Source organism: Trichomonas vaginalis, chromosome V (genome assembly GCF_026262505.1).
Source record: "Trichomonas vaginalis G3 chromosome V, whole genome shotgun sequence".
NCBI classification, from domain to species: domain Eukaryota; phylum Parabasalia; order Trichomonadida; family Trichomonadidae; genus Trichomonas; species Trichomonas vaginalis.
In genome coordinates, this window is record NC_067207.1 from 849,194 (window position 1) to 864,246 (window position 15,053).

At 27.5% G+C, this 15,053-nt stretch overlaps 5 protein-coding genes and 1 pseudogene across 6 annotated transcripts, besides 5 other annotated features; 5 read left to right on the top strand and 1 right to left on the bottom strand.

Moving 5' to 3' along the window:
• The first annotated feature begins 4,574 nt into the window (after nt 1-4,574).
• Nucleotides 4,575-5,361: a terminal%2Cinverted (terminal inverted repeat of MuDRx-3_TV_TvPhantom-3 transposon ID:TVAGG3_0257720).
• Nucleotides 4,575-8,366: a mobile genetic element.
• A 1-nt stretch (nt 8,367) lies between these two features.
• Nucleotides 8,368-9,296: a mobile genetic element.
• Nucleotides 8,480-9,296: a terminal%2Cinverted (terminal inverted repeat of Phantom-3 transposon ID:TVAGG3_0257740).
• A 129-nt stretch (nt 9,297-9,425) lies between these two features.
• TVAGG3_0257750 (N-acetylmuramoyl-l-alanine amidase family) lies at nt 9,426-9,662 on the top strand (the record flags this gene model as incomplete). The annotated part of the gene is made up of 1 exon (XM_001291538.1): nt 9,426-9,662. One exon carries the CDS (start codon nt 9,426-9,428, stop codon nt 9,660-9,662), a length of 237 nt encoding a protein of 78 aa, XP_001291539.1.
• Nucleotides 9,663-9,682: 20 nt separating this feature from the next.
• TVAGG3_0257760 (uncharacterized protein) lies at nt 9,683-9,898 on the bottom strand (the record flags this gene model as incomplete). Its single annotated transcript, XM_001291539.1, has 1 exon — nt 9,683-9,898. One exon carries the CDS (start codon nt 9,896-9,898, stop codon nt 9,683-9,685), a length of 216 nt encoding a protein of 71 aa, XP_001291540.1.
• Nucleotides 9,899-10,736: 838 nt separating this feature from the next.
• On the top strand, nt 10,737-11,606 carry TVAGG3_0257770 (uncharacterized protein; the record flags this gene model as incomplete). Its single annotated transcript, XM_051228288.1, has 1 exon — nt 10,737-11,606. The coding sequence occupies one exon, from the start codon at nt 10,737-10,739 to the stop codon at nt 11,604-11,606; it is 870 nt and encodes a 289-aa protein (XP_051098018.1).
• A 138-nt stretch (nt 11,607-11,744) lies between these two features.
• Nucleotides 11,745-15,053: part of a mobile genetic element that runs on past the window's edge.
• On the top strand, nt 11,868-12,446 carry TVAGG3_0257790 (uncharacterized protein; the record flags this gene model as incomplete). Its single annotated transcript, XM_051228289.1, has 1 exon — nt 11,868-12,446. A coding segment is annotated over one exon (579 nt), but the record flags the coding sequence as incomplete, so codon positions are not given.
• TVAGG3_0257800 lies at nt 12,878-13,385 on the top strand (annotated as a pseudogene). The gene has a single exon. A coding segment is annotated over exon 1 (508 nt).
• Nucleotides 13,470-14,123, top strand: TVAGG3_0257810 (uncharacterized protein; the record flags this gene model as incomplete). The annotated part of the gene is made up of 1 exon (XM_051228290.1): nt 13,470-14,123. One exon carries the CDS (start codon nt 13,470-13,472, stop codon nt 14,121-14,123), a length of 654 nt encoding a protein of 217 aa, XP_051098020.1.

The window sequence follows — 15,053 nt, forward strand, 5'->3', positions numbered from 1 at the left end:
AAGAGATTTTGAGCTGGAATCATGAATGGATCTTCCTTACTAATAAACGTGGTATTGCTTTATACTGATTCTTCAATTAAACCGTATCCTGGTGTAATGCATTTATCCTCTAAAACTTCCATCTTTGTGCATGAATAATAACGTCATCAACTGTTGCGTCAGCAGATGTAGGCTAAGCTTGTAATTAATTTGGAGGAAGTCCGATTTGTTGGAATTTGCGATCATATTTATAAACATGATTCATAATCTTTTCATAATTTTCATCAGTTATCTTTTCATAAACGTAATTTTGTAAATCAGCAACTCTTAACGGGTCAACCTGACAAAATACTAAAGTATCCCTGAAAACATAATATTTAAGAATGATTTCACCAAATGATTTAGGATAATCATCGAACGCCTGAAATGCTAACAAATCATTTACCGGATAATCATATCAAAAAGTGAATCAACTTCTTCATTTGCTTTCTTGAAAACTTCTGAAGGGTCAATATATTTACCACATACTGAGTTATCATATTTTTGAACATTATTATATAACGAATGAACAAACTTTTTAACTTTCCTTTCTGATTTTGGTTTATATGTTGCAAATGCGAAAGATTCACGGGCGCAATCCATCTGAAGATAACCGCATCACCTCTTTCGGTTTCTACTTCTAATTGTTAAAGTTTGATTTGATGATTTGTAACCAACGATAAACGCATGCATTTAAAGCGGCATCACATGTGAAAGCTTTATTTGAAACTAGAGTTACTTTAACTTTGCGTTTAATATATGTGTCACCTAATTGGTTCACATCATGAGCGGGTTTGTAATTCTTAAATGAGTTTGTTTATCATCAAAAATATGGAGATCAGAGTCATAACATGAACTTTCAAGTTCTCTATAATATCTTCTACCGTCATTCTTTGCGAATATTTCATTTATCTTTTCGAATGAATGAAATACATTTCCATTAATCGGTTTAGTGTTTGGCACAAATAGTTAGTCGTCATTTATTATTAATAAAAAATCAAAATTAAAAGATGAAAATGAATTTTTAATTTTAATGAAATAATCAACTATGGCTGCAGGATTTATTAAGAAACTGTGGGATAAAGTAAAAAGAGGAGCGCATAAAGTTTGGGAAGATAAGAAAGGAGCAAATTGGATATTTAAGAATAAAGAAGCAATTAGTGACGTGCTAACAAATAGCACCTAATGTTCGTAAGAAGTATTAAATAAAGGAGAAAGGTTTATCGTGATACAACCGATACTAAGATAAAAATAATATTTATTTATTTTCCACTATCTACCCCTATTTTATTAAGTATTCTTCAGCAATTCACCAACTGCGTTACCTGCTTGTGTCATCGCCGGATTACTCTTAGTAATACTCCTCCTATGATAGTTCTGCCGTTTTCGCTTACGGTGCCAAATTTGGGGGTTTTAATAATTTTTGATGAACCAACTTGCAGCTTTCTTAATTCCATTCCCATAATTTTAATTTTTTAAAAGAATCTGCCGCCATCTCTGATTTAATATTAATTAAAAAATATATTTCAATCACTTATATTCTAATTTTTTATTTAATGATAAATGAAACCGATTTTAAAAATAAATGAAACAGAGGAGGAAGAAATAAATGAAAGTGAAAATGTTCAACAAAAAATAAACGTTGTTAAACCAATTACTGAAATAAAAATTTTTTCATCTGTTGATGAATTTAATGACTATTATGCTAATAATAAAAATTATTTGAAGAATTGACAACATGTAAATTGAATAAAATGTTTTAAAGTTGAGGACAGAGTCCAAGACCCGGAGGGTCATGGATTCAAAATTTCAAAAATAAAAGGTGTTGTTAGTTTAAATCTATTCCTCAATCAAGAATCACCTCATTAATGAAAATTGATGATTTAACAAAAAGAATAGAAATTATTGAAGAGCGAATAAATCAAATTATTGATTTCATAAATCATGACTCGTTGAGCCCGGGTCCTTAAAGCTCAAGGCACAAAGTGCCCAGGACTTAAAGTCCATCACTGAGTTCAAGGTTATATTCATCAAATATTTCATTATTAAATGCAACTTCTGCTAGTTTATTTATTTTTTCAATACGATCATTTGAAAGTCTATCGTTTAATTTTTTCTGAAGTTTTTCATTTTCTAGTTCTGAAAACTTTATTTGGATGATATTTAAACCCGTTAAATTCTTTTTCCTCAGTTTTGATCATTAATTTACAAAGAACTTTTGTGGTTGGAATTCGTTTAAACCATTTATCATTAATATTTGTTATAAATTCAATATCTGGAATTAATTCCCAAATTTTTGCATTTTCAATTAATTTATTATCAAATGCAAAAGCAATAGGTTTAATATTAAACTTACCTTTATAATATATACTTTCTACATAATCATCGAAATAAACATCTACTTGTTTAACATTTTCAAGAATTGGTGAAAGAACATCCATTAATTGATTGACGGTTACGAATCTTGATCCACTCATTTTCATACGAATTAAAAAAATAAAATTATTCAAAAAATGTAAGACATGAATTTTTAATATTGGTTTCATACAAAATAAAAATAAATTATTCATAAATGTAAGACATGAATTTTTAAAGTTTATTTTTCATTCATGAATGATAATTATATCTAATTTCTTTTACTCTCTCGTATATACTAGATTTAAAGAATTCAGAACTTTTACCATAATCTCCTAAATGTTTTCTAATCCCTAACGTGTGCCAGTTATTATATGAAACTGTATAAACTTTATCTTTATCTTTGCATCTTTCATCACTTCCAATATATTATATCTCAGTTTTGATTTTGCATTTTCATAATCATTAACGTTTAATAATTCACAGTCTTCCTTTTTAAATAAATGTTTAAGATATTCAGGATTTAATACTCTACGTTTATATGCTCCTAACTTAGTTCTAAAGGTTTTTCTACAAAATTTAGGAATTCCATCCTCTTTAATGTCATCAATGATTTCCATTTCATTATTTCAATTTCTTCTTCTCGTTTATGAGGTCTTTGATTATGACTCCATTGATTCCATGAAATTAAATATTCTTTATCATTATATTTATACCTCATTAGCTTATTTTGGCTTTCATATTCATTTAATAATTCACAATCTTCATTTTTAAATTGAAGTTTAACCCATTCAGGATTTAAACAATGTTTAATTAATCGCGGAATATCTGACATCATCTATATATAGCTTCTTTTATAAAAGATAAAAAAATAAATTATTTTAAAATTAATGTTAATTTTTTAATGATTTATAAATAAATATATTTTAATGCATCGTCTATATATAGATGTAACAAAAAAAGTCACACAACCCGCACTCATCTACTACTTATTATAGAATTCTTAATCCTGAATACATAAAACATTTATTTAAAAAGGAAGACTGTGAATTATTAAACGCTAATGAATATGAAACCAAAATCAAAATTGAAATATAAAATATTGGAAGTGATGAAAGATGCAAAGATAAAGATAAAGTTTATACAGTTTCATATAATGAATGGAAAACCAATAAGATAAGAAAACATTTAGGAGATTATGGGAAATGTTCTGAATTCTTTAAATCTAGTATATACGAGAGAGTAAAAGAAATCAGATATAATTATTTTCATGAATAAAAAATAAACTTTAAAAATTCATGTCTTACATTTTTGAATAAATCAAGATTTAAAAAATTGACTTCTTACGTAAAATTAAAACTAAGTTAAATTTATTTTTTATTTTTTATTTTATAATAAATGAGTGGATCAAGATTCGTAACCGTCAATCAATTAATGGATGCTCTTTCACCAATTCTTGAAAATGTTAAACAAGTAGATGTTTATTTCGATGATTATGTAGAAAGTTTATATTATAAAGGTAAGTTTAATATTAAACCTATTGCTTTTGCATTTGATAATAAATTAATTGAAAATGCAAAAATTTGGGAATTAATTCCGAATATTGAATTTATAACAAATATTAATGATAAATGGTTTAAACGAATTCCAACCACAAAAGTTCTTTGTAAATTAATGATCAAAACTGAGATGAAAAAGAATTTAACGGGTTTAAATATCATCCAAATAAAGTTTCAGAACTAGAAAATGAAAAACTTCAGAAAAAATTAAACGATAGACTTTCAAATGATCGTATTGAAAAAATAAATAAACTAGCAGAAGTTGCATTTAATAATAAAATATTTGATGAATATAACCTTGAACTCAGTGATGGGCTTTAAGGACCCGGGCTCAACGAGTCATGATTTATGAAATCAATTATTTGATTTATTCGCTCTTCAATAATTTCTATTCTTTTGTTAAATCATCTATTTTCATTAATGAGGTGATTCTTGATTGGGGAATAGATTTCAAACTAATCACCCCTTTTATTTTTGAAATTTTGAATCCATCAACTTTAAACATTTTATTCAATTTACATGTTGTCAATTCTTCAAATAATTTTTTATTATTAGCATAATAGTCATTAAATTCTTCAACAGATGAAAAAATTTTTATTTCAGTAATTGGTTTAACAACGTTTATTTTTTGTTGAACATTTCGAGATATAAAAATTGCTCACATTTGCTCACATTTTGGCACTTTTTTGTACGTTTGTCAAAAAATTGTGAGGAAGATCTCACAAAAATAGTCAAAATGTGAGCAAATTTTGAGAAGTGCTCACATTTTGACATACGATTATTTTCATACGTTTTTTTGATGAATTCTAATAAAACTTCATTACCACTTTCAGAACGAAGCGTAACTTTTCAGCACGTAACGCTCTATCATGTGTAGTGACATATTATTCAAAAAAACTCAGATTGCTTATCTTATAATAACAATTTCATTAGAAAAAATGCACGATTTCACGCTAAAACTTTGAAGCAATTCTTAAATTCGGATAAAAAATCGATATGTATTACACTTTAAACTTCAAAAAATGGTTCAAAATTTAGACTTAGTTTATCTTAACAATATAGCAGATTTTAAGCCGAACAAGTAGGAGTAATAGAAATAGCTCTTGAAAATAATTACAATTAGTAATATGTAAGTCAAAGTTCGAGTATTCTAATAAATAAACGTTCCGGATTTTCTTTACTACAAGAATCAATACTTAATATATAGAAGCAACAGTAAAAACTTATTAGAGATTCAAAAAGAAAGGTGACTAAAGAGAATCTTTTTATATAAGTAATTTTTTTTTTTGAAATACGAGATCGAATAAACATGTATTTTATTTTATTACTATAATAATACGTTTTTACATAGTAAGAAAGTTTAGAGACTGAAATGAAATTAAAAATTGAGAAAAAAATAAAGCTTTTCTATAAAAATTCATATTAATATATAGTATAATGATATTACAATTTATTGATAGTTGTGTTAGAAAAAAGGTACATTCACTATTTTTGACAAAATTTTAAATTTTCATGGGGTTGTAAATCTTATAATAACTAGATGAATAAGGAATAAATCCCAGTATGATGTGCATCATTATATTAAACACTATATGTAAGGCTGGTGATTCTATTAACACTTATGAAGATCTATAGTATTTGAGCAGATAAATTTGATAATTTCCAAAACTCTTATATTTCAAAATTAAAGTGTGCGAATGCATTTAAATGAGAGCAAAAAGAGATTGATGCTGTTAAAACTATGTGTTAATTTGCAATTATTTCGCATCACAAGAACTACCCAGTAAATTCGGCTATCTTTCTTTGCAATTATTCTCCATTATACATATAATATAATGGTTAGGGTTTGAAGAAAAGTTACTAGAGAATTATTGACTTTTGAAATAATGCAGAATTTTACTTGAAGAAATCATTAATTTATGAGTTCCAAATTGCTAAGCATGACGAAGGATCATTAAATTTGCTACAATTAAATACACTTATTGCAGAATTAAGATTTTTGAAATTAAAAGTTTGAAATATTGCCTTTTTGAATAAAAATTTAAATTTTATTATATAATCATGATAATATCTTATAGAAATTAAAAGAAAATATTTTAAACCATTCAAATATTTTGAATGTCTTATCAATTTAAAATATTAAAAGATAGCTTGATTTTATCATCATTAGTTGTTATCAAAGTTTTCTTCTTTTGATGAACAACAGTAAATGATTTGTTAATTACTTGTCTTCCTTTTTCGCAGCAAAATCGAAAGTTATGATGATAATCTTGCTCTCAATTTTGAAACTCTCTGATTTACAAGTAAGCATTCCTTTGGAAAAGCAGTCCTATTCTGTTTTCAAGATATTTTAAAGCCTCAATTTCATACAATGCGCAGATCTATTCGAAATTGCAAGAACTCTCAAGAAAAATGCAGCAGCAAAGAAGATTCCATAGTTTCTAGCATCAAAAATTTACAACCTTAATACAACAGTTAAAGAGAAGCTCGAAAAGAAAATATTTAACCATAAAGCTGGAAACCATTCGATATCTACTATTGGATCTAATAAAAAGTTAATTATAACATATTTAACATGCTATTTGTTGACTTTGTTCCATTATATTACCATATATACCTTTTTGAAATCTAAAATATTTTTACAATTTTAACCATGTGTTGTTGAAACCATATATCAATCTTAGCTAAAGTATAGTTTATGAGTCTGTCACCATCTAACGTATGAATTTTCAAAAATGTCAAATATGTTCATTTTTTCTGTAGATTCAGCCATAATTTCACGTTGTTATACTATTCAACTATTATTTAATATTTTTATCGATTTAAATATATGATGAGATGCTTAGTTCTCCTGGAAATCGATTTTTAATCGCAATTTTAACTTTCCAAAAAAAATTCAAAAATAAAAATCCCTCTCAATTTTCTAAGTTTTATAACTCGCCAAATCTCTAGCCAAATTTTTTTGGCCCGTATAAATATTGTTTGGCACTATATAGGGATGCTATTTATCATATTTTCATCCCATTTTACTGTTATCACCTAGTGAATGTACCTTTGTTAGAAAAAATATACAACTAAAATGTCAGTTTTAAAAAATTTAAAAATTATATTAAAACAATAGTCATTGAGGATGGTTAATTGCAAAAACTCAAGAAACTATCATTATCTCTCTTTGCTTAACACATCTACAACTGGAAACATCATTCCAAATGAAGTTCCTCAGTCTCGTCAAAATTTCTCTCTCATCTACAACAAGCTTAACTCAAAACTCAAGAAACTATCATTATCTCTCTTTGCTTAACACATCTACAACTGGAAACATCATTCCAAATGTTGCATTCAAGAATCCTATTATTATTCTTTCTTTCAATCTTTTATATTTACTCTTTAAATTCTAATATAATATAAATTCTTCATTTCCTTTGTTTAAACTTTTTTCATTTTAATACCATTTTATCAGATAGTAATTTTTGTTTTTCTCTGACCAAAAATCTTCTCAATTTAACTCCACCTTCACAAAAATTCATTGAGTTCTCTCAAAATTCTTGTATTTTTGGTATACTTAAAGTATCATCTTCAAATATTTTTTTGGAGAAAATTGACTTTGCATAATATCGTAATACTTTTTAAGGCAGATAGATTTACCGTAAGTTGAAGAACTTTTAATTTGAACAGAAATTATTCAACAAATATTCTTTTTATTTGATCAAGATACGTATACCAATATGATCTACTTGCTAGGGATATGTAGATCACGTTCAGAATTTGCCAAGTTTGGTGAATATCTATGGGATTAGGGACATCTATTTAATTTAAGAACTAAAAATTAGCATAGGCGTATTATGCTGTTACTGAAATATATTTTGGATGTATAAATTTTTACTTAATACTCTTTTATTGTTATCATTTTTAAAGATTTTTTATTATGAGCAAAAAAATGGCAAGACAATAATATATTGTACATGCAATTTATTATTACTGAATAAATTTATCAATCAAATTTGATCACATACAATTTTTACAGATAAATACATTATCTCAAAAAATATCTATATATTAGTATATGTTACACGAAATGTAATAAAATGTATTACTTTGGTTTATCAATTTATAAATAAGAATGAAAATTTGTTATAGCTTTGTTCCAATATTTATTTTTATATATTTAAGTTATCCATTTTACTGTTTTCATTCATATTTATAACAAAATTAGAGTCCTTACATTATTTATCTTATTTCAATAGTGATAAAAATCAACTATATTTTGTAAGATCTTAAAAAGTGACAAAAATGGAAAACTACATTAAATTTATTTATAAGGATACAAAATTATATGTCATTCCACCAAGAGCGGTTAAAGCATTAACACTTTATTTATATATATCTCACAAGCTAAGTTTACCTCTAAACACATTCGAATTAACAACAAATAACTACATCATACTGGGATTTATTCCTTATTCATCTAGTTATTATAAGATTTACAACCCCATGAAAATTTAAAATTTTGTCAAAAATAGTGAATGTACCTTTTTTCTAACACAACTATCAATAAATTGTAATATCATTATACTATATATTAATATGAATTTTTATAGAAAAGCTTTATTTTTTTCTCAATTTTTAATTTCATTTCAGTCTCTAAACTTTCTTACTATGTAAAAACGTATTATTATAGTAATAAAATAAAATACATGTTTATTCGATCTCGTATTTCAAAAAAATAAAATTACTTATATAAAAAGATTCTCTTTAGTCAACTTTCTTTTTGAATCTCTAATAAGTTTTTACTGTTGCTTCTATATATTAAGTATTGATTCTTGTAGTAAAGAAAATCCGGAACGTTTATTTATTAGAATACTCGAACTTTGACTTACATATTACTAATTGTAATTATTTTCAAGAGCTATTTCTATTACTCCTACTTGTTCGGCTTAAAATCTGCTATATTGTTAAGATAAACTAAGTCTAAATTTTGAACCATTTTTTGAAGTTTAAAGTGTAATACATATCGATTTTTTATCCGAATTTAAGAATTGCTTCAAAGTTTTAGCGTGAAATCGTGCATTTTTTCTAATGAAATTGTTATTATAAGATAAGCAATCTGAGTTTTTTTGAATAATATGTCACTACACATGATAGAGCGTTACGTGCTGAAAAGTTACGCTTCGTTCTGAAAGTGGTAATGAAGTTTTATTAGAATTCATCAAAAAAACGTATGAAAATAATCGTATGTCAAAATGTGAGCACTTCTCAAAATTTGCTCACATTTTGACTATTTTTGTGAGATCTTCCTCACAATTTTTTGACAAACGTACAAAAAAGTGCCAAAATGTGAGCAAATGTGAGCAATTTTTATATCTCAACATTTCCACTTTCATTTATTTCTTCCTCCTCTGTTTCATTTATTTTTAAAATTGGTTTCATTTATCATTAAATAAAAATTAGAATATAAGTGATGAAATATATTTTTTAATTAATATTAAATCAGAAATGGCGGCAGGATTCTTTAAAAAATTATGGGATGGAATTAAGAAAGCTGCAGGTTGGGTTTATAAAAAGGTTATTAAACCTGTTGCAAACTTTTTGGCACCAGTAGCGAAAACGGCAGGAACTATCATAGGTGGAGTATTAGGTACTAAAGCAGGTAATCCGGCGATGGGAGCACAAGCAGGTAACGCAATTGGTGGAATTGCTGAAGGAATACTTAATAAAATAGGGGGTAGATAGTGGAAAAATAAATATTATTTTTATCTTAGTATCGGTTGTAATCTTTGATAAACTTTTTCTCCTTTATTTAAAATTTCTCTTATTGGGGCAGCTTTTGGTGTTATTGATTCAGCTACGTCACTAATTGCTTCTTTATTCTTAAATATCCAATTTGCTCCCTTCTTCATTGTTTCCCAAACTTTATGCGCTCCTCTTTTTACTTTATCCCACAGTTTCTTAAATATACCTGCAGCCATAGTTGATTATTTCATTAAAATTAAAAATTCATTTTCATCTTTTAATTTTGATTTTTTATTTAATAATAAATGACGACTAACTATTTGGTGCCAAACACTAAACCGATTAATGGAAATGTATTTCATTCATTCGAAAAGATAAATGAAATATTCGCAAAGAATGACGGTAGAAGATATTATAGAGAACTTGAAAGTTCATGCTATGACTCTGATACTCCATATTTTGATGATAAACAAACTCATTTAAGAATTACAAATCCGGCTCATGATGTGAACCAATTAGGTGACACATATATTAAACGCAAAGTTAAAGTAACTCTAGTTTCAAATAAAGCTTTCACATGTGATGCCGCTTTTAAATGCATGCGTTTATTCGTTGGTTACAAATCATCAAATCAAAACTTTAAACAATTAGAAGTAGAAACCGAAAGAGGTGATGCCGGTTATCTTCAAATGGATTGCGCCCGTGAATCTTTCGCATTTGCAACATATAAACCAAAATCAGAAAGGAAAGTTAAAAAGTTTGTTCATTCGTTATATAATAATGTTCAAAAATATGATAACTCAGTATGTGGTAAATATATTGACCCTTCAGAAGTTTTCAAGAAAGCAAATGAAGAAGTTGATATCACTTTTGATATGATTATTCCGGTAAATGATTTGTTAGCATTTCAGGCGTTCGATGATTATCCTAAATCATTTGGTGATATCATTCTTAAATATTATGTTTTCAGGGATACTTTAGTATTTTGTCAGGTTGACCCGTTAAGAGTTGCTGATTTACAAAATTACGTTTATGAAAAGATAACTGATGAAAATTATGAAAAGATTATGAATCATGTTTAAATATGATCGCAAATTCCAACAAATCGGACTTCCTACCAAATTAATTACAAGCTTAGCCGCTACATCTGCTGACGCAACAGTTGATGACGTTATTATTTCATGCATAAAGATGGAAGTTTTAGAGGATAAATGCATTACACCAGGATACGGTTTAATTGAAGAATCAGTGAAAGCAATACCACGTTTATTCAGTAAGGAAGATCCATTCATGATTCCAGCTCAACATATTGACGTTCGTTCACTAAATGGAGGTTGCATCACTCCTGAAGGTATCAGCTCAGATTTCTCATACGCTCTTCATAATGTTACAGATGTTGTGTTAACATTTCCGAAGAATGCAATGCAAAGAACAGTTTTAGAAAATCCAATGCTTCGAGGTCTTCAGGTCACTATAGATTCCAGAAACTTCCCCGATCAAGCGATGACCACAGTGGGCGACATATTCTTTACACGTATGCTTCAAGCTTCTGATTTAGATGGAGTGAATGAATGCACGGAAGAATACGAGGACTCATTAACTAGACCACTAAATGATGATGATGGCAAGCCATTAACTAGAACATGGAAAGACCAAACTTCATTCTTATGCACTATTCCAGTTCAACGTGATGGAGCGGGTATATTCTTTGATGGATTAGAAACTTTCAATTCACAAGTTACAGTACAAGTGAAAGCTTATCCAATCATTCAGGGTGTAAATGACACTTACTGTTCAAAGGTGACAAATCCTCCTCAGGTTTGGTTTACTAGGACTACGTATTGGACATGGACACCGGATGAAGGTTTGAAATATCATCCAACAGGTACACCACCACAGTATAGAAGTTCATATGATGAAATATTGATGAATAGAAATGTTTAAAATTATAAATTTATTTTTGATTAAATGGATTTCAATTCTGAAGAATTAACAGATGTATATAATACCTACATAGATGATATGATTAATGAAGCATTGAGTGATAATAGAAATGCTCTATCTAAGGAAAAATTAATGAAAATTCCATATTCTGAATGTTACTTAAATTCAATCACAGCAGCAATTGGTAAACAAAATAAAGGTAAAACATTAACGATATTAAAACAAATTATCATTATTGCTAACACTTCCCCCTATTCACATGTGTTAATTTATATCAACCGTTCAGGTTCACCTTCAGATGATACATTTGAATCTTTAAAGCATTTAATCAAAATTCCAATTATTTATTTATCACAAGAAGAAGCAGAAGATTATTTAAAAAACTTTTTAATGTATAAAGAATTATATAATACAATCAAGAAGCAAGGATTAGAGGATAAAATTATTGATAAACAACGGGATGAATTATTTGAAACACTTTCTATTTCAAATTTTGATAGAGAATTTTTGCATTCACTCATTTTTCTAGATGATGCAGTGAAATCAAAACTAATAACAAATGAGAAATCATATTTTAATCAGTTATTAACTCAATGTCGACACATTCAGTGTTCATTCTTTATGGCTGTTCAATACTTCAAAGCATTAAGCACAAACATTAAATCAAACCTGTCCACCCTTTTCATTTTCAGTGGGTTTAGTCGTCAACAGTTGAACGTTATGCTTTATCAAGTGAATTTACCAATGAGCATTAATGAACTTTACACACAATATCAGCAATTAGGTGAACATGGAAAAATAATAGTTGATTTAAATAAAGGAAGTGTTAAATTTGATTAACTTTTTATAATTAATTTTTATTTTTTATTTATAATTAAACATGACAGAAATAGCAAATCTTCTACAAGTTCCATTAAAACAAGGGACAAACAAAAAGGGTGCATATAATAGAACTATGAAAGTTCCAGATGGAATGAAAGAATTAGTTCATATTGTTGCTGGTCTTCAAAAGGATGTTAAACAAATGAGAAACGTTTTAACATTACCAGAAGCTCAAGCATATGCCAAACGTCATGGTCCAAATTGGGAAGCACATGAAGCAGACATTACAGGACCAAATGGAAAGCCTGATGGTATAAATGAAGTTTTCGTTACTGATGGTCAAGGTAATATTAAAGTCATAAATGGTTACAAATTAACTGTATCTGATTATCCTAAACGTAAAGCATATAATGAACGTTATCCTATGCAATTTGATGAAAATGGAAAAGCTGTTAAACAATACATTGGAGAAGGTGAACATGGTCCAATTAATTCATACCGTCATAATCCATATTCTTATTTCAATGAAGAATTAAATGCTATTGAAGAGGGACCGGATGGATTACCACGATATTCTAATCAGTTTGATGGTCAATATGCAAATTTGAGACCTGAAATTCCAGCTAAGAAATTCTTTAAAGTTGCTTTATTCGATCCAGTGTTCAATGAACAGAAAGAAGCAATGAAAGCAGAATTTAAACCAATTCAAGTGGCAAGAATTTCTTCATCTTCACTTTCAGAAGCGTTCAAGAATTGATAAAGAAACCACTTTATTCTCAACAAGGTTATAACTTTGATTTAATTAAAGAAAGTGATAGACGTAAATTAGAAAAATCAGATGGTTTTAAGAATGCATGTAATGAAATGATTAAAGATATTGTAAATGATAAAATAAGACTGGAAGAAACTCAAAGCAATATCAATAACATAATTGGTGCAGTTACAAAGAAAGTATAAGCAAACAATGATGAACCTTGGGATATTACCGTAACAACTAAATAAAACTTTAAATATATTTTTCTTTTTTTTATTCAATTATAAATGAGAAGACGTTTCACAAGTCAAAAGAACACTAACGCAAAAGCAGAGATTACGGTTGGTTATAACGTAAATGATGATAAATCACGAATTATTCAAAATGTTAAAGTTAATGTTAGCCCTGAATTAACTCGTGACTTACCGAAGAATGAGGAGAATGGAGACCCAATCATTTTATCTGAACCCGGTAAAGAACCCGTTGAAATTCCCACTTATCCAACATACCCCCCGCCTCTTTCATCAAACATTGAGAACCCAGGAATCTACGATTCCAGTCGCAATGCGCCATATAAAATAGACATTAATTCTGAATTAATGAAAATTTACCGTGATATAATAATTAATAATTATGATTCAATAATAAATTTAATTGACCAATCCGGTTTAATTATTTTACCTTATGAATCATTAATTCACATTATCGCCATTCTTTGTGATGTTCAAGATTCAGACGTGAAGATTCAATTTTTCATAGATGATGAGGTTTCATGTTGCGGAACAGTTGCAAAAATAAATCCTATAAAGGATATTAGCACAATTAAGATATCAAAGAATGGAACAACAACTGAACTACATTTAACTTATAATGATATTTATAATAAAATAGTTGATGAATATAAAATATCACTTGAAAAATTCTTTGTTAAGGCCATTTAATATTCAAGCATTAACATTATTGAATAATAATCCTTTGAATCATAATCAATAATAATTGACCTTTCACCAGTTTCTATCGTTTGTTTTATTTCTTTTTGTTCCCCACTATCTGGATCGGTCATTGTAATTGTTTTTGTTATAGTATCAGCTTTATCTTTAACTTCAATCTTTTTTCCATCGGGATATTTAAACCAAAATTCCAAAAATTCGATATTGTCAATGTTCATATTTTAATCTATCAATTGCATTTTTAATACCATCTGAAAATCTTATGAAATGGTCATTATATGGGTTTGATTGAACTAAATTTGAATGAAGTGAAATATAACCCGATGATGAATATGACATTGACTCATATTTTCTGAAAACACTAAAATTTATAACATGAATGAATTTCTTATTCGTTGAATTTATGAATTCTTGAGGTAATCTTATTCTAGTTTTATTTATCACTGGAAAATAACGCTTTACCATATTTTTAATCGTAATAAAAATGTCAATTATCAATATTATTTCGAATAATAACTGTGAATTAAATTTAACAGTTAGCGGAATTTATAATGTTACTCTCGTTTCTGTGAGTGGTAAATTTAATCCCATTCTTTTAGACCCTTCAGATTATATATCATTTATTAAAGATGACCATGAAAAAACGTATGATATGTATATAAATAATGTGATAACAAAATGGGATATTAACACGATTTTAAGTTATTTAAATGAATCATTTATCGGATGGTATGAAGAAAATTTTAAATCAAAACCCGATAAACTTTTTGAACTTGATGAAATAAATAACCTTATTAAATTCCCGCTGAAAATTAAATTTTGTACTCCTCATCTTCGTTCATTGTTGGGAATATTAAATTTTGAAAAAGATGTTGGGGATGTTTTGTATTCTGACACTGGTTCCAATTTCATTTTAATCAA